Source organism: Bactrocera tryoni, chromosome 3 (assembly GCF_016617805.1).
Source record: "Bactrocera tryoni isolate S06 chromosome 3, CSIRO_BtryS06_freeze2, whole genome shotgun sequence".
In the NCBI taxonomy this organism is placed as follows: domain Eukaryota; kingdom Metazoa; phylum Arthropoda; class Insecta; order Diptera; family Tephritidae; genus Bactrocera; species Bactrocera tryoni.
Genome location: NC_052501.1, coordinates 31,805,504 through 31,824,963, shown reverse-complemented (window position 1 = coordinate 31,824,963; position 19,460 = coordinate 31,805,504). Strand labels below are relative to the sequence as shown.

General features: G+C 33.9%; 1 protein-coding gene across 5 annotated transcripts in view; it reads left to right on the top strand.

The window, feature by feature from the left end:
• LOC120771358 (obscurin-like) overlaps nucleotides 1–19,110 on the top strand; it is a 63,111-nt gene extending 44,001 nt beyond the window's left edge. For 4 of the 5 annotated variants that reach the window (XM_040099312.1, XM_040099314.1, XM_040099315.1 and 1 more), the window contains 5 exons: nucleotides 185–277; nucleotides 4,176–6,147; nucleotides 11,067–11,336; nucleotides 15,000–15,156; nucleotides 18,889–19,110. In XM_040099312.1, the coding sequence (XP_039955246.1) occupies nucleotides 185–277; nucleotides 4,176–6,147; nucleotides 11,067–11,336; nucleotides 15,000–15,156; nucleotides 18,889–19,012 (2,616 nt within the window). In that variant the 3' untranslated portion in view covers nucleotides 19,013–19,110. The remainder of the gene's footprint in view (nucleotides 1–184; nucleotides 278–4,175; nucleotides 6,148–11,066; nucleotides 11,337–14,999; nucleotides 15,157–18,888) is intronic. The other variant, XM_040099316.1, reaches the window with a different exon arrangement.
• The last annotated feature ends 350 nt before the right edge of the window (nucleotides 19,111–19,460 follow it).

Here is a 19,460-nt window from a genome sequence, read left to right as displayed (position 1 = left end):
CTCGTAAGTCGGTTAAAAATTCACATTTTCTGAATTTTTTTTACAAACCGTCTTCATTGTATTGCCTCCAAAATGGTTCAGGCCATTTTTCATTTCATGCAACGGTTTAGTCAGCTATAGCGAACAGACAAATACCCAACTTATTTTGATATATACGATTATTTTTTCTATTTTTTCATTTTAGCAAATATCCAAGGCGATTGGGGACGACAAAAATCTGTGCGAACACTTAAAGCTACCAATTCAGAGAATAAATGACTACCAGTTTTTATTAAAGGTAAAGTATAAACCTAATTTCTTAACTTTTCACATGCACTCATTACACGTTATTTTCTTGGTGGTAGAAATTAGCCTTAACTACTATTATCCGCTATAACTATGTTACTATTAATATGTTGTACTGCAAGCATTCACACGTAATTAAAACTAACTCATTTGTAGATTGTATATATTTGTGGACAAAATAATATGGTATATGTGAGTTTAGCTAGTAAATTTTTTATACCGTTATATTTTAACGATGAAAGCGAATGAGTAGAACGTCCGTATCAACAACTTGCATTATTATTTTGTTAATTACGCGCTTGAGTGCCAAGTTATCATTGCTTCATTAAATTGGGTTGACCAATGAAGTACATAGGTGAAAGGAATATTTAAAAAAAAAATAAGTAGTTATTACGAAGTATTTTTCATACCAATTGAAGTATTGGAGTATTTGTAGTTTTATATTCCTTTAAACACCATTAACTGAAAGGAATAAATTTTTTGGAATGGGTCGTAAAAGCCACTGATTGATGATCGTCATATACTGCTCATGGCAAAAAAGGACCCTTTTTCGGCTTTGCAGCGGCAGTTGAACTAAATGCTAGTTCTTGAACAATTTGGCGTCGATTAGCGGTAATCTACATGGGCGTAAAGCCCTTCTACGAAAGGCACACATTCAGAAAATAGAAGCTTTTGCTGCTGAATATAATAAGTGCAGTCCCAACGGAGAAAAAAAAGTAGCGAAATATTTTTTTCATTGATGCTATCACATACTGAAGAAAAAGTGGTGTTATCAACAAGACAACGACCCGAAACATACATACATCGATGTTGGTATCTGAGTGCTTTAAGGATGCAAATGTGATCTGTATGCCTAGTCAATCTCCTAATCCCAACCCGATTGAGAATTTATGGAAAGACGTTAAGAGATTGGGAGTCATTTCACTTCAAAATAAGGGCAATTGTGGCGAAAAGCAAACGAACTTTGAGATTATACCCCAATGAAACCTGCCAAAAGTTACTTCAATCAACGCCGAATAGAATTGGAAAACTTATGAAAAACCAGTTAGGATATACGGGTTTTTGAAAACCTATGGACGGAAAAAAGAATAACTTGATTTGTTTTGTTTTTATTAAAAAAAAAATTTACAAATATTATTTTGACCAATGCTATTTCTTGTTTTGAAAAAATTTTCAGTTTTAATATTCGGAATACGAGATTTTGACATATTTAGGTTTAATAAAGTACACCAAAGATATAACTAAAACAAAATAGTTTTAATGTCAAGTATTTCAATGTTATTAAGCAAAAACTGCTTGGTGTATAGTATATTTTGTCCATAAGTGTATATGCATTCAAACACAAACGTACAATATACATATAAATGGTGTAAGAGCTTATATATTGTTAAAATGTTAAATATAATAATAAGTGTAATATACCTAACTACGTTCTAACTACACTTAATTACTTACCAATACGCACATATATATTTGGATATTAAAATTTTTGTTTTTGCTTTGCCGTGTGGTTTTATTTGACGAATGCTGCTTGCTGCTGAATGCTGCTGAGAAAAAAAGAAAATGAAAATGTATTAGGGATTGCTATCGATTGTAAGAAATGGATTGATAAATGTTGTTCTGGCTTGAATTTAGGCGGAGAAACCGGTCGCGGTGAACTACGGAATTCATAATATAGATTTGCACTATCGTACAAAGAAAAAAATCGAGCTAAGTAGATTGCGCCCTAAAGAAAAATTGTTTATTAATATTTGGGTATGAGGAAATTTTACGTACATTTAGTTTTGAGCCCCTAAGTCACTATAACTCATTACCTTTGTATCGGAATGTACATTAGATAAAATTTTACTCAATATTTTTATTATGGAGTTCAGATGATAATACAAATGGACTGCGCCCGGGGACAAAAAGTATGTTCGAAAGAAACTTAGAATAGAATTTTTGCAAAAAATATCTGTCTCTCTGGTTCTTGTTTTCACTCATAAATTTTTGCTTAAATATAAGTATATAATTCATATTTACTAATGTATTTTATTTTCTTATGTATAATACTGTAAATATTAATCAATTACAAAGCTAAGAAATTGATTTCTTAATTATGGCCAAGTATACATACAAGGTCTGTCGCAAAAGAAACAGCACTTTTAAAATATACTTAATTGTTTCTGGTGGCGCCACCTATTGGTGGGTATATGAAATAAAATAAAAAGTTTGATCTCTTGTTGACATTTCGTAAAAATTTTAAGACAATTGGATAACTACAATCGATGTTATCGGTCAAAAAGTGACAGCAGCTTTTGGTCATCGGTCGTAAAATGCAAAGAGAGCAAATATTCAGCGCCTATCCCATAAATTTTGTTTTAAACTTGGGAAAACGTTTACTGAAAGCATTTCAAATGATGAAAAAAGTTTATGGTGATCAGTGTCTATCCCGTAGGACATAAACTACAAATATTCGAATGGGCATGAGTGGTTTAAGCGCTTCCAAGAAGGTCGTGAGGACCTCTGTGACGATCAGAAGTCGATCGTCTTCAGTAGTCAAAAATAAAGACAATGCTGATTTGTTTTTACGATTCCGAGGTATATTGTACACCGAGAGTTCGTCCCACCTGGCCAAACGATTAATGCTGTGTTTTACCTCCCTTGCGTTATGAAGCGTCTTTTGTCACGCATTCGTCGTGCTCGACCACAATACCGTGAGGCAGGGTCCTGGCGCCTGTTGCACGATAATGCGCCGTGTCATCGGTCGACGCTTGTCACTGATTTTTTGACAAAAAACTCCATATTAACCATTAATCACTCACTCTACTCACCTCATCTGGCACCCTGTGATTTTTACCTATTTGAAAAACTTCATTTGCCCACGAAAAGACACTGGTTTCAGGACATTTCAGCTATCCAAAAGGCGACGACCGATATTCTCAAGAGCATTCCGAAAAATGACCTTAAACACTCATTTGAAATGCTAATTGACCGAGCTAAACGCTGTATCAAAGCACAAGGAAACTCCTTTGAATAAAAAAATATAATTTTTGAAAAATATTAATTTTTTGTTGTTTTTTTTAACAGTCCTGTTTCTTTTACGACAGACCTTGTATGTATTAAGTTTACCAGGAAGTTTGTGACATCTAGAAGAAAACGACGGAAATCATGTAATATACATATATATTATGTACATATATAGTATGTACATAAATGAGCAGAGAGACGAGATGAGTCGATTTAGCAATGTCGGTCTATCTGTCCTTCAGTTTTTCAGATATCGATCTGACGTTTTGTACTCGCACTTTTCACTCTAAGAAACATCTCATTTGTCGTGACTGAGAAGTAAATTGAATTGTGCTAATTGGGATAAAATCGTGTAAAAAATGTTTTATTTATGCGAATTATATATGTGTTTAATTTTCCAGCTATTTGTGTACATTTGTATATACATATCAACATAGTTGTTCATAGAAGTTTTCTTTTAACAAAAAATGTTGACGTATTTTTTTGCTTCTTTTGTGCGGTTTTCAATATGTCAAATTCAATTATGAAATGATCAAGACAATTGCAGGTGGACATTTTGTCGTACATTGGAAAAGTTAGAAGGCTCCAAGCTGTTAAATTTTAAGAATGATGGCATTTGATACCAATTAAATTGACAAGTAAAGTTTTACCATTTTCTATAAACATATAGCAATAAATTTGTAACGGAAAGTCTTGGTTTTTTAAATCACACATTTCTTAATGTTGATGTATCTATGAGAAGTGATATGCATTGTACATTGTATATATGTATATATGTACATATTACATATTGTCTGTTGACAAACTAAAATGTATTACACAAAACGCAAAATATCTGACTATTTAGCCATAGAATACTATGTATTTTTAATTTATTTCAGGAATTAATAAAGTACTCACATAATGTGCCTGAAAATACTAAAGACTTACAAAAAGCCTTGGAACTAATGCTTAGCGTTCCTAATAGAGCATTTCATAATAAACTTTTATCTAGCATAGAAGGATATAGAGGTAATATATATAAAATCGGACGTTTACTTAACCACGATTGGTGGACTATAAAAGATTCTGCTCAAAAATCTCACGATCGATATTTATTTTTATTTAAATCGAGGATTTTAATCTCTAATCTAAGGAAAATAAATGAAGAACGGTCAATTTTTGTTTTACAAAACATTATTAAACTACCAGACTGCAATATTGAGAATAATGTCGCCGAAAATGTGTTATACATAACAGGAAAACCGGGAAAGCAAAACACATGTTTGCCAATTACATTAAAACCTCACAAAATAGATATACGGGAACGATGGTTTCAAGAAATTGTTTCATACATAGATGATGAATCGGCATTACAGGAACATTTTGCTGATGATTTGCGTATTGATTCCTCACAAGTACTGCATGAAAATGAGTTACTTCTTCACTTACCGCAGAAGGCTGAGGCACATAATCCCTATTCTGGAATAAAAGCCTCAGATGTGGCCCATGATTACTATTTAACTGACGAAGAAAGGAAAAAATACTTAGAAGAACAGACAATTTTGCTTTCGAACAGAAATAAACAACAACATGAAGCAGTTGAGAGTAAAATATTTGAAGAGAATAAACACTCACTTATTAAAACTGAGGAATCACGTGTGAAGGAAAAAGAAAAATGCTTAGAAGATCATACACAATTGCATCCAGATAGAAATATACAGCATTTTGAGAGTACAATAACAAAAGAGAATGAAAGCTCTCTTACTAAAAGTAATGAATTATTTGAGGAAGAAAGGATAGACTTTTCCGATATGGTAACAGAAAATGCTTTGTTATCGAAAAAGAAAGATGATTCCATAAATAATGCAAATGATACAATGCTGATTGAAAAAGATGTAATTTTGAACCAACAGTGTAGGGATGCATCAACTGATGATATAGAATTAATTAATAAATGTAAGGATTTTTCCAATATTAGAATGTTATCCGATGGATCTGTTGGTAAGAATAGCGAAATATCAAATAATTCACAAATTAAGTCCTCACTAAATTTATTATCACCGCCATTGTCAAAAATTAATGAGACACCTAAAGAAGTAGCGAGCAGTAAAAAAATTACTTTAAGTGATATTCCTTTTTATACTGAATCATCCAAATTTATTATTAACACTACAGCAGCTTCAGACGAAAATAATAGTAAATCAACAAATATGAATGTTACTAACATAAAGGATAGTGCTTCTTTGCAGCAATGGTCTAATACTTTAACGAACCTAATCAGTTTGCCATATCAAGGCGGAGGAACTTCAAACCCTCCTCCGCCTTTGCCGCCTAACTTTCATCGCATGCCTGGCTTCTTTGAACCTTTACCACGCATATCATACGAAACTTCAATTGAAATTTTAATAGTAAAAGCTCGTCCACCTTCGCCACCTCCTTTGCCGCAATCTATAAAAAAGCTTATAGTGCATAACGAAAGCTTAGAGCAAAAATCTGAAAACTTCTTAAAAGGAATTTATGACTCCCAAAATTTTGATACTTCAGTTCATACGGCTAAACAAAAATTACGTTTTATTAAAAGCGCTGTAATTAAATCAACTGATTCCACTAAATACGCTGAAGATACAGTTAAAAAAGCTAAAGCTCGTGATTTTCTACACATATTTACTCCTCCATTGAAAACTAAAAGACCCATCTACGAGATCGTGGAAGTTCCATATACTAACGACCAATCCCAAGAACACATTGAAAATATTCATGAGGAACACAAGGAAGTAGGCACAGAAATTGAAGTAACAGACTCAAACATTTCCAAAATGGAAGACTATACAACTGGATATTCTGCTAAATATTCGCGGAGGCGCGCTGAATGTAAGTTACCTTACTTGTTGGTAAAAAAAGAACATACTTACCATACATACATATTATGTTCGATTTTAATCAATGTTATATACCATATATTAGGAGTTACGTGTACGGACATGTGTACTTACATTTATTTATATATTTTACATTTACGAATAAACTGGAGTTTCTGGTATAAAATCAACTGTATTTGTTAAAGCTCAAACAATAGCTGAATTTCATTCTAAATATTTTTTTTTTCAATATTTCTTTACTTATTGGATCTGCTTAGTCAAGCCTAACAATAAGTATTCAAATCTTAAACCTATTTAAAACTAAGGAAGCTCAAGAATGTGGTTGAGCTTTTTTGGTAGAACGTTGCTCTCTAGTAGGCTGGTAGATCACTTCTTTTTAAACGTGTTTGCTTGCAGAAATTTGCCAAGACATTAGCAAATGGGTTTGGATGTTTGCGAAGTTTAGAAATATATCTCATTCTGCTGTCCTCTATCTCCTTCTTTCTTCTTCTTCTTAATTGGCGTAGACGCCGCTTACGCGATTATAGCCGAGTTAACAAGCGCGCCAGCCGTTTCTTCTTTCGCTACGTGGCGCCAATTGGATATTCCAAGCGAAGCCAGGTCCTTCTCCACTTGGTCCTTCCAACGGAGTGGCGGTCTTCCTCTTCCTCTGCTTCCCCCGGCGGATACTGCGTCGAATACTTTCAGAGGTGGAGCGTTTTCGTCCATTCGGACGTAGCCGCTGTCTTTTAATTCGCTGATCTATGTCAATGTCGTCGTATATCTCAAATAGCTTTTCGTTCCATCGAATGCAATAATCGCCGTGGCCAACTCGCAAAGGACCATAAATCATTCGCAGAACCTTTCTCTCGAAAACTCGCAACGTCGACTCATCGGTTGTTGTCATCGTCCAACCCTCTGCACCATAAAGCAGGACGGGAATAACAAGTGACTTATAAAGTTTGGTATTTGTTCGTCGAGAGAGGACTTTACTTCTCAATTGCCTACTCAGTCAGAAGTAGCACCTGTTGGCAAGAGTTATCCTGCGTTGGATATCCAGGCTGACATTGTTGGTGGTGTTGATGCGGTTCCAAGATAAACAAAATTATCTACGACTTCGAAGTTATGACTGTCGACAGTGACTTGAAAGCCAAGTCGCGAGTGCGACGACTGTTTGTTTGATGACAGGAGATATTTCGTCTTGCCCTCGTTCACCGCCAGACCCATTTGCATTGCTTCCTTGTCCAGTCTGGAGAAAGCAGAACTAACGGCGCGGGTATTGAGGCCGATGATATCAATATCATCGGCATACGCCAGCAGCTGTACACTCTTATAAAAGATTATACGAGCTCGATTAAGTTCTGCAGCCTGGACTATTTTCTCCAGCAGCAGGTTGAAGAAGTCGCACGATAGGGAGTCGCCTTGTCTGAAACCTCGTTTGGTATTGAACGGCTCGGAGGGGTCCTTCCCGATTCTGACGGAGCTTTTCGTGTTACTCAACGTCAGTTTACACAGCCGTATCAGTTTTGCGGGGATACCAAATTCAGACATCGCGGCATAAAGGCAGCTCCTTTTCGTGCTGTCGAAAGCAGCTTTGAAATCGACGAAGAGGTGGTGTGTGTCGATTCTCCTTTCACGGGTCTTTTCCAAAATTTGGCCCATGGTGAATAACTGGTCGGTTGTTGATTTTATCCGATGGTTACTCGTCGTTAATATGATTTTATGCTGACGGAATGCATATTCGAGTAGAGAAATAGCGAATCGAAGATGTCTAATAAAAAAAACTGAGTACCTTTAATAATTTGTAATTATAATTAACTAAATAACCAAACATATCAAACAAAGATTTTCTATTTGCATTCTCCTGCTATTTTTGCATTCGAGGTTTATGCATATATACTACTATAAATCAATTAACTGTTATCTCAAACAAAATTTTAAAAAATACTCCAGAAAAATGTTGCCAAATGTTCAAATTTAATACCAAAATAATGGTTTGTTGCGCGCGACTTTTCGTTTTGTTCAGCGATGAAGCTCACTTTTGGTTGAATGGGTACGTCAATAAACAAAATTGTCACATTTAGAGTGATAATATCCACAGCCGTTTTGGCTAGGATACCAGGTGTGCTTTTTCGAACAGGTTGCATACTCAGCTTGCGTTAACGAAAGCGCTCAACATTGCCGAAGAATCGATTATTCATATTGTAACAGTTGACTCGGGTCGGTACATCAATTGATCAACAACATAGATAATATTGTCCGAAACTCCCCTTTTTCTTGTAAAGAGAGACCAGGCGGTTTAGTTTTGCAGATTTTTTAGTAAATTTTACAATTTTTTTTTTGAAGAAAGTACAGGAGTGACTATTGTTTTACGTAGCAGTATCAAATAACAACGTAGAATACATAAATATTTTAGTTAGAATTCTTTGACAAGTGTAAACTTATACTTCGAAATAATTTATCAAACAAATATTTGATTTTCAAACAGATAAATAGCCAGGAAAAAGAAATAATGTAAATATTTAGGTTGTTCAAAATATGTAAGTGCTTTGAAATATTAAAACAGTTTATTATGTTGAGGTTTAAGAGCAAATTTGTTATTGTAAATACATATGTATATAAGGGCCTAATTCTCTTATGTGAAATGGAATCAAAAATATCCAAAAAATTTACAACAATAATCTCAAAAGAACCAAATGTCATAAGATCTGTGCATTTTGACAGTCTTCTCGTTTCGTAACATGTTTTGCATGATCAACGACATGTGAATTTTATTCCACTGTCATAAGGTACATAGCTACTATTTCATATTTTCCCTTAAAAACGAACTGCTTTAGCAATGCGGACAACAGCAGTCAGCTGATATTCAATGTAATTCAAAATGTCTGACATGGAAGAAATGTTAGTTCAAATTTATATACGGAATTTTAATATATGTACTATACAAACTTATTTATTTTGTTCATTTGAGGTCTGGAACACAATAAACCGAAAACATATGTTCTTATCACAAAAATCTGTTATTTTGGTTTGTTTACATTTTCATCTGTCAAAATAAGCCTAAAGTTGTGCACTATGTTCAATTGAATTGATTTAATTGTCTTTTCGGGAATATTTGATGCGATTAATTATACTCCTTTTTGCTCACTGAAAGAAATACTCAAATGGTAGATAAACAATAACAAAACAAAAAAAAAAAATATTTTTTATTAATTTTATTACCTATAAGTTTCACGGCTATGTTTTTGCACGACTTCGGAATTCGGAATATGCTTATTTATTTCAATATCTATTATTACTTACTTTATAGATTTCTACATTAATGTCTCATAAAAGCTAAGTAGTTTTGTTCACAGCTATATGTAGCTAATAAAATTTCCTACAAGTTCGTGGAAAAATCAGATTTAGAGCCCCGTATTACCTCGTCGGTGTAGGTTTCGACTTTGCCGCCATGGGCATTTTTGTAGAGTGTTCAATTCTGAAGAATATGTGTCTAAAGTCAAAGCGATGCCATAAAATGCCTCTGAGCTATAGACATTTTAAGATAAAAAATCACAATTGTCGTGTATTTTCAATGGAAAATTTTTACATGCCTTCGTCCAGTCCTTCATGTTAATATGAAGGGCTCAAATTTTCCGAGAATTTTTTTTGGGGTATTTCCAAGGAAATTTCATTAGGGAATTGAAAAAAATAAATAATTAAAAAAACACAATAATATATATATAATATATTGTTATTGCTTTGAACAGTTGTGATGCTCTTAGCAATTCGTTTCAGCAACTTTGTGTGTATAGTTTAAAATCCCTGCGTGAGCTGTTTTCAGCACTTACTATTGGGATTAATCTGATGGTCAACTTCGAATTGCTCTGGTCACATAATTATATATGCAATACTTCAACTTTGACTATACTAAAAAATAAAACTGTATTCAAATAATTTTCTTAATTAAAAAACATAATAATTTCTGATTTTTCCATATAAAATATTTATGGATATGTGGAAAAAATTATTTCAATACCACTTTTGGATTTTTCAAATAAGGGATTGTGTCACCCTAATGTTTTTTCACTAATTGCACACAGGCTTATAAATTTTGTCTCGTTCGGTCAAAATTGCATGTTTTGGTTGTTTAGGGTTGTCAAATTGCTTGGAACATTCTGAAGTTTGACAGAGATCATCAATCGATTCAAATCTGGACTGCCTTATGTCCAGCCACTTCAGCAATACAATTTCCCGAGAGTTAAAGAACACTTTTGTCTTCTTCTTTGTCTTGCTAGAAAATCCATTCAACATCATTGGAATCAACATCAAAATCAAGGAGACTCGTGCTTTAATTAATTTATTTAATGTTTCATTGCGACTTTATATTCGTAGGATTAGTGCTAGGGTGTCATTACCATATATGTACATATTTCAACACTGGATTACATATTTGGGGATTTTAATACCAGATAGGGATACATTATACAGCATGCGAATCCTTTTGTGTTAAAAAAACTATAATATACATATATTTATTAACATGTTAAAAACCTGCTGTACTTAAATAATTGTTTAGAAGCCATTCACACGGACATAAATACCCAATAATATCATAAAATAATGTTGCCTTCGGATTAATTTCGAAATATTGAAAATTGAATTGTAAAACCCTGTAAAATATATATAGCATACATGATATGTATATACTTGAGTAGTAAATAATTGATAGAAATTTTTCAATATCTTAGAAATTAGTAAATTAAATAGGCATTCAGACGCTAAATATTAATAAAATCGAACATATTGCTAAATTAGACATGTGTATCTCTGTTCAATCATTAATACCGATGTGATTCAAATATATACTTATGTATTATACGTACCACAATATGCATGCGTATGTCCAATTCACATATTCAACACTGAGTTATATCTTTTTTTTCTTGCAAGTGAGTTCGACCACTCGAGATTATGAGAGAGGTTCTTCATATGACAATTACGGAGACAATTTGAGAAGTACGGCAAGCTCAAGAGTAGAGAGGAGGAAACAAGACGATCATAGATCTATATTTTCCTCAAGCCGAGCAGAAAGCAGAAATGAAGAATACTATGGGTCGAGAATCGCAACGCGATCATCCTCACGCATGATGGAAGAAAACAATTTAAAATCGTTAGAAAAACCCGAAATTCTTCGACCAGCAAAAAGCGCTCAGGTTAAACGTAAGCATACTTTTTAACATTTCTTCGCATGTTTTTATAATATATTTTATTTAACAAAACTTACTACTCATACATATATGCTTCTCCTCTTTTATATGGAATGCAGATTAAAATATTTTCAAGCGATTGTCACGAACGTATGCGAAATATATTTAAATACAAGCATTATATCTAAAAAAATTTTAAGGAAAAGTCACAAAATTATTATTATTATTAGATTGAGATTTGTCATAGCTGTTCCGTAGAAAAAATAAGTCAATAAAAATTGCAATATCTTGCAGTGAGTATAATACTCAGACTTGTTAATCTAACGATGCCTGCCATAAACTAAAATTAAAGGAGGGCTTTCCGTAGACTCACATACAAGGTCTGTCGTAAAAGAAACAGAACTTTTTAAATATAACTGTTTCTGGTGGCGTCATCTATTGGTGGGTATATGAAATAAAAAGTTTGATCTCTTGTTGACATTTCGTAAAAATTTTAAGACAATTGGATAACTACAATCGATGTTATCGATCAAAAAGTGACAGCAGCTTTAGGTCATCGGTCGTAAAATGCATTTTGAACAAAGAGTAAATATTAAGTTTTGTTTTAAACTTGGTAAAACGTTTACTGAAACATTTCAAATGATGGAAAATGTTTATGGTGATCAGTGTCTATCCCGTAGTAATGGGCATGAGTGGTTTAAGCGATTCTAAGAAGGTCGTGAGGATCTCTGTGACGATCAGAAGTCGGGCCGGCCAAAATCAGTGATTACCCAAAACAATATTGAAAAAGTGCAGGAATCTATTAAGAATGAGCCGAAATCTTCTTTGCGTTACATGGAAATGTAGTTAAATATCACCATTCCATTCGTCGCATTTTGATAGATAAATTGGGTCTGCGGAAGGTGTGCTCCAAGTTTGTTCCGCACAAATTGACTGAAGAGAAAAAATTGCTACGAATCCTACATTTTAAGGATTTGATTAAGGAGTCGAGAAAGGACATAAACTACAAATTTTTGATTGTGACTGGTGATGAAACGTGGTGCCTTCAATATGATCCCGAAACCTAACGTCAAAGTGCCGAATGGAAGCATCCAGACGAGCCATCACCGAAAAAAAGTCGTCTTCAGAAGTCAAAAATAAAGACAATGCTGATTTGTTTTTACGATTCCGAGGGTACTGTACACCGAGAGTTCGTCCCACCTGGCCAAACGGCTAATTCTGTGTTTTACCTTGGTGTTATGAAGCGTCTTTTGTCACGCATTCGTCGTGCTCGACCACAATACCGTGAGGCAAGGTCCTGGCGCCTGTTGCACGATAATGCGCCGTGTCATCGGTCGACGCTTGTCACTGATTTTTTGACAAAAATCGGGTGATTTTTCAACTATCGGGTGATTTTTTTGAGGTTAGGATTTTCTATGCATTAGTATTTGACAGATCACGTGGGATTTCAGACATGGTGTCAAAGAGAAAGATGCTCAGTATGCTTTGACATTTCATCATGAATAGACTTACTAACGAGCAACGCTTGCAAATCATTGAATTTTATTACCAAAATCAGTGTTCGGTTCGAAATGTGTTTCGCGCTGGGCCCTAGAAAAGTTGGCAGAAAATCCGCTTTTTTATCGACAAATTTTGTTCAGCGATGAGGCTCATTTCTGGTTGAATGGCTACGTAAATAAGCAAAATTGCCGCATTTGGGGTGAAGAGCAACCAGAAGCCGTTCAAGAACTGCCCATGCATCCCGAAAATGCACTGTTTGGTGTGGTTTGTACGCTGGTGGAATCATTGGACCGTATTTTTTTCAAAGATGCTGTTGGACGCAACGTTACGGTGAATGGCGATCGCTATCGTTCGATGCTAACAAACTTTTTGTTGCCAAAAATGGAAGAACTGAACTTGGTTGACATGTGGTTTCAACAAGATGGCGCTACATGCCACACAGCTCGCGATTCTATGGCCATTTTGAGGGAAAACTTCGGAGAACAATTCATCTCAAGAAATGGACCCGTAAGTTGGCCACCAAGATCATGCGATTTAACGCCTTTAGACTATTTTTTGTGGGGCTACGTCAAGTCTAAAGTCTACAGAAATAAGCCAGCAACTATTCCAGCTTTGGAAGACAACATTTCCGAAGAAATTCGGGCTATTCCGGCCGAAATGCTCGAAAAAGTTGCCCAAAATTGGACTTTCCGAATGGACCACCCAAGACGCAGCCGCGGTCAACATTTAAATGAAATTATCTTCAAAAAGTAAATGTCATGAACCAATCTAACGTTTCAAATAAAGAACTGATGAGATTTTGCAAATATCGAAGCACAAGGAAACTACTTTGAATAAAAAAATATAACTTTTGAAAAATATTAAATTTTTGTTGTTTTTTTAACAGTCCTGTTTCTTTTGGGACAGACCTTGTATATAAACAGAAATTCATGCTAGGCACAGAACATTACTGGGGATGAAGAACGGTGATTATTTTACTAAATGTTTCAAATAGGTATGTAAAGTAAAGCAGAGTCTATCACACTTGTACTTAAGATCTTTCAACCGAGACTTGAGATATAGGCCAACAAAACTGGTTATGGTATATTAAAATTATTCTTTTGAATATATGTTTAAGTAACCTTTCAAAATTTTTGGGATTTTTATTGTTAAGGTACAGTGAGTGTATGCCAATATTAATATAGTCTGATATTCTTGCCAGAGAACACACATAAAATGGGTTAGTTAGAAACACAGCGCCTATACTCACCTACTAACTGGACAATTAAGATATCAAATCATGATAAAATAAAAATACAAGAACCTAATGCAAACAGGTATATAATCGCTTAAGTTTATTAACATATCTTTACTAATAGAGATAGATATGTATGTATGTATATGCATTATAAACTCAATATGAAAATGAAATTTGATATGTACATATGTATGTACTTGCATAACTTCCTTCATATTCCGCGCTAAACCATCCTATAGTGAAGAAAACATGTCCACGTAATTACATCTAAATATCACACATATTATATTAACCAATACAAAAAGTATAAAGTCAACTAGTGAGATGGATATATGTATATATCGGGTATATTTAAGCTAGGAGAAGTTCTGAGCTAATTATAGTTATTTAATTTTGACATTAAACTAATATACCTTCGTGTAATATTATATGTAGTGTAAGGGGTTGGTCTAATTCATGGACCGCTTTCAGTCATTTTTACAACTTTCGTTATGAAAAGGACCTCTCTGAATTTAAATAAGATAACACAGACTTTGACCAATGTATACCGATGATACTCAGTTATAGCCTCCTTGCTATATGCAATATAGCAACTTGCAAAGTTATAGTCTGGTTCAATTTGCCACTTAAGGCCACTTTGTGGATATGGCAATGGTCCGATTTTGGCCACCGTTTTTACTCAATAAAGACATCATCCGAGTTCAACTCATTTGATCCTCCTGAGACGTATCAAATAGTATTAAGTATTGTTAATCTGCAACATGTTTATAAAAAAATTAATGCTTAATAAATACAAAAAAATGCAAGCCTTGTAAAAGCCTCCTTTGACTTATACAATAACTATATTTTAGTTGAAAATATTTTTAAACATACATTTATGTGATACCTTACAATAGTGTTTTGTTGGTACAATATTTTCGAATTTTAAAACTTTTATAGCTGGAGAGTCTGCTCATTTCGAGGTACAATTTGTTGAAAAACCAGGATTAGTGGTTTGGTTAAAAGATAACAAGCCCTTGGAAGATAAACTTGCTGACCGAGTTGTGCAAACAGAAGCAGCGATGAATTCATACCGACTGGATATTAAAAATTGCAGGTAATTTTCATTTAATTCAAAATTATTAAACATAAAATTGTTTACTAAGCAAAGAATCTGATTACAGCATTTATCAATACGAGGTGTGTTCAAAAAAACCGATAATTTTCGTTTTTGAAAAAAATTGCTTATTCATTCTTCTACATTAAGGGGGTATTCTAGTCTAGAATTTTGAAAAAAATCAATTTTTTTTTTGTAAGTAAATTCTTAAAGACTGGATCTTTAAGAATATATTCCACAACGGAATTTTTAAAATTCCTATTATTTACCGACTGCCTGCAGTTAGACTCAAATCTTTAATCGCGTTTTTCTCGAAACTACTATTTTCAACACTTCTGACATGATTTCTCAAGTTCTAATGAACCGATTAACTTGAAATTGAATTGTTGTCGCCTTTAAAATAGTCCCCATTCCATACTATGCACTTATGCTAGCGCTTCTTTCAATCGTAAAATTACTTCTCAAACTCGATTTGTGGTATAGCCTCATCGCTTTCACCGATGCGCTGGCTTTCAATGTCATTAATCTTGTAAAACGGCTTCACGTTCTCTTTTTTGAGGAATATGGAGTCTTCGTCATCGTTACAGTATTGTTTTTGATCAGAAAGTATGAGCTTATAAGAAACGAAAACCGTCAACCTCTTAAAAACATGTCTAAACTTAGCGGCTGCTACAGACAAAGTAAGAAATTAATCTTCTTCTTCCTTACTGGCGTAAATACTACTTACGCGGTTATTCCAAGCGAGGCCAGGTTCTTCTCCACCTCTGCGTCGAATACTTTCAGAGCTGAGCAAAACTCGTAACGTCGACTTATCAGATGTTGTCATCATCCATTCCTCTGCACCATATAGCCAGACGGGAATAATGAGTGACGTATACAGTTTGGTCTTTGTTCGTCGAGAGAGGACTTAACTTCTCAATTGCCTACTCAGTCCGAAGTTGAACGTGTTGGCAAGATTGTTATTGGTGTTAATACTAGTTCGAAGATAGACGAAATTATCTATGAATTCGAAATTATGACTGACAGCAGTGACGTGGGAGCCTAGTCGCGAGTGCGACAACTGTTTGTTTGAGGACAGGAGATATTTCTTCTTGCGCTCGTTCACTACCCGACTCATTTGCTTTGCTTCCTAATCCAGTCTGGAGAAAGAAGAACTCACGGCGCGAATGTTGAGGCTCGAATTATTTTCGCCAGCAGCAGATTGAAGAAGTCGCACGATGGGGAGTCGCCTTGTCTGAAACCTCATTTGGTATCGAACGGCTCGGAGCGCATATCAGCGATATGTTGAAGAACTTAGCTTTGATGATTTTGTTTGATGCTAGACGAATCCAACACCGAATTTGCGCTTCTCTATTTGGCCACTGTAGTAAATTCCACAAAGACCTACTCGTTTCAGTCCTTGTCCAATCGCACTTCTTGGATAGCGGTATTGTCAGCCTTTATTTTCACAAAGACAACAACCAGCTGGGCAGCGGCACCTTCCGAATTAAAGGACCGGAGATTCATGTGAATGCCTTTAAATCGTTAACCTTATTGCGTTTGCTATGGTCGTTATTAGAAGGGGGGTTTCTCTAAGGAATGAATACAGCTGAAAATTTTGAAATTGAAATTGACAAGTGGACTTTACACATAAAAATATTTTTGGTTTACTAATGAAAACGATAATGTAATGTTTAAATTATTATTTAATATAAACTAATATCGATGTTGGGGAAAATAACTCACACAAAACGCAATTAATCTAAAATCTATAAACTGAAGCTGACTTTTTACCATCAACATTGATCATTGTGTGAGATTTAAATGGTAACAGATATTCGGAGAGAATCCTTTCATGATAATAATACGTCTGTATGTTTAATACAAATTGGGTGGAATAGCTTCTTTACAACAACATAAGATAAACATCCCATGATAGCTTCCCATTCGACATCACTTTCTATAATGGTTTCCATTCTAATTTTAAAGAACTCAGTTCCATACAACGGGTATTTTTGAAACTATTAAAATTACAAAACTGTCCAACAAAAGGTGTTCATCGCCCTCCCTTAAGAGGGGCCTGGTTTAGAGGCTTCAAAATATCGATTTTTTTGAGGATTTTTTTGGGAGAGAAAGAAATAATTGTTTAAAGCGAAATTTATAGGGTTTATAGTTATATATTTAAGCATCATTCACAAATTTTTTTGGATACAAAATCTTTGATATTCCGCCTTTGGGAAGCAATTATCCGATGCATCTCGCATGTGCATTTGTCGGACGGCGGGCAGGATACAGGTCGCAATTTCTATCGGAAACAAAAAATTCAAAGAGATTAATATTTTTTAATAATTTATTTTCTAGTTAAACTAAAAAAATTCCAAAAAAATGTAAAATTTTACAAATTTTTTCAAAATTGAAAAAAAGTGGTTTTTGACCAAAAAAATTTTACTCTATGTTGTTTAAAAATATGTTCAAACTTGACTTTTCTTAGTTTTTTAAATTTAAATAGAAGATTATTTAATGCCAAAGATAATAAACTTTGCCAGAATTCCATACGACGTTTAGTTTTTTTCTATCCTGGATAAGAAGAAAAATCGTAAAAATGAAAATCGAGAAATCGCGCGTCAAAGTTTTCGCTTTTTGCCCAATCGCTTATATATCTGCTAGACGCTCGGTCACTATTTTACTTCAAGCTTCGAAAATATTTCAAATTCCCGTCTAAAACTTTGGGGGCATATTCTTAGATTATTTTTTAAAGTGATTTAAGCAAAAAATTGATTTTTGAAGCTTCTTAAATCTTAGTAACCTACTGGCCAATTTCAATCAAATTTTCAAAACTGTTATATAAATATTTAAATAAAATAATATTATAAATGTAAGGTTACATTCAGATATACACATAGATGCATATTAGAAGAACATATATCATAATTTTATGACATAGATGCAATTGGAAGAACACACACTAATTCTTGACGAACTACGCTAAAAACAAGGTCACGACTCCTGCAGTAATGCCTTCACCATAAATGAAACCCCAAAAAAAGCATCTACGTTGGTTACATTTTAACTACATTTCGTGATTAGAAAAAAAAATGTATTCATCGAAATAACTTTACTGTTCAAATAATATTCTCCATTAAGATATACGTTGAGGCCACTGGCTTCGAATATTGGTAGAAAATTTTAATAATTTTGACTCGCTGTTGGATTGTATGTATATCTTTCCGTGATGAAATGGCAAAATTTCTCCCGAACAATTGACACCAGAGGGCTTTTTTTTGAGCGATCGACAAACTGTTGGATCAACGTTAAAAATTTGTTGTACAGTCAAATACCCATGCAATATAAAATGTAAGCTGGTCCCACTAATCAGGATAGGTCACAAAACGAACTGGCAATATAACACAGCATCAATAATTTCCGGAACAAAAGCTGATTTTCGACGACCTCCACGAAATCCGTTTTGGACTGATCTACGAACTCGATTATATTCTCTGGCCCTTGATATCTTATAACATTAAGTAACACTACTTTTGTTAGCATTTTGTTCTTCGGTAATAAATTCACCTACTCTTCTTTATTTGTTTTCTGATATGAATCTTATATTAAAAAACTGGGTTAAAATGGTATCTTAAATTTAACAATCATTGCCCTTATAATAAATAATTACAATTTCTTATAAATAATATAATAATATCTAGAAACGATAATATGTCTAAACATTATTTTTGCATTAATATTTTTTTCTAGTGAGTCTGATGCTGGTACTTACACTGCAAAAGCAATATCTGGAATTGAAAACGTGACATGTTCCGCCCAACTTGCAGTAGGACAAGGTAAGTCTAAAATTGACAAAATTTTTGTTTTTTTATAATCACCAGAAGAAAAATTGGAATATATAACTTTTCAAAGATCTAAACATTTAAATTCGTTGTCGGTTTATTTTTATCCTTTGAAGCGAATGACTATGCTTTGTGGGATGTATTTTTGCTACAAGCCGGGTAAAAGTTAGCTAACCTGGTACCGATAGGTTACCACTGAGGGCTTTTTTGGTAATGCTTACTGTGCAGCATGATGCAACCAGTTCAAAAAGCGATTCTGGCATATTGATTGAAATTTCGAAAAAGTAAGGGAAACCCATTGACTATTTTTTAACGAAAAGGTCGATCGGTTACTTCGTCAATTGATATATAATAGGTTATGTTTCGACTATAACTGTCCAATGTGTCATTCCCTTGCTTCTTAAAAAGTTGGAACTTTAATTTTATTTTTATATAGATAAACATGTAGTATTGGTTCCGATTAAATTTGAAAAACACGCT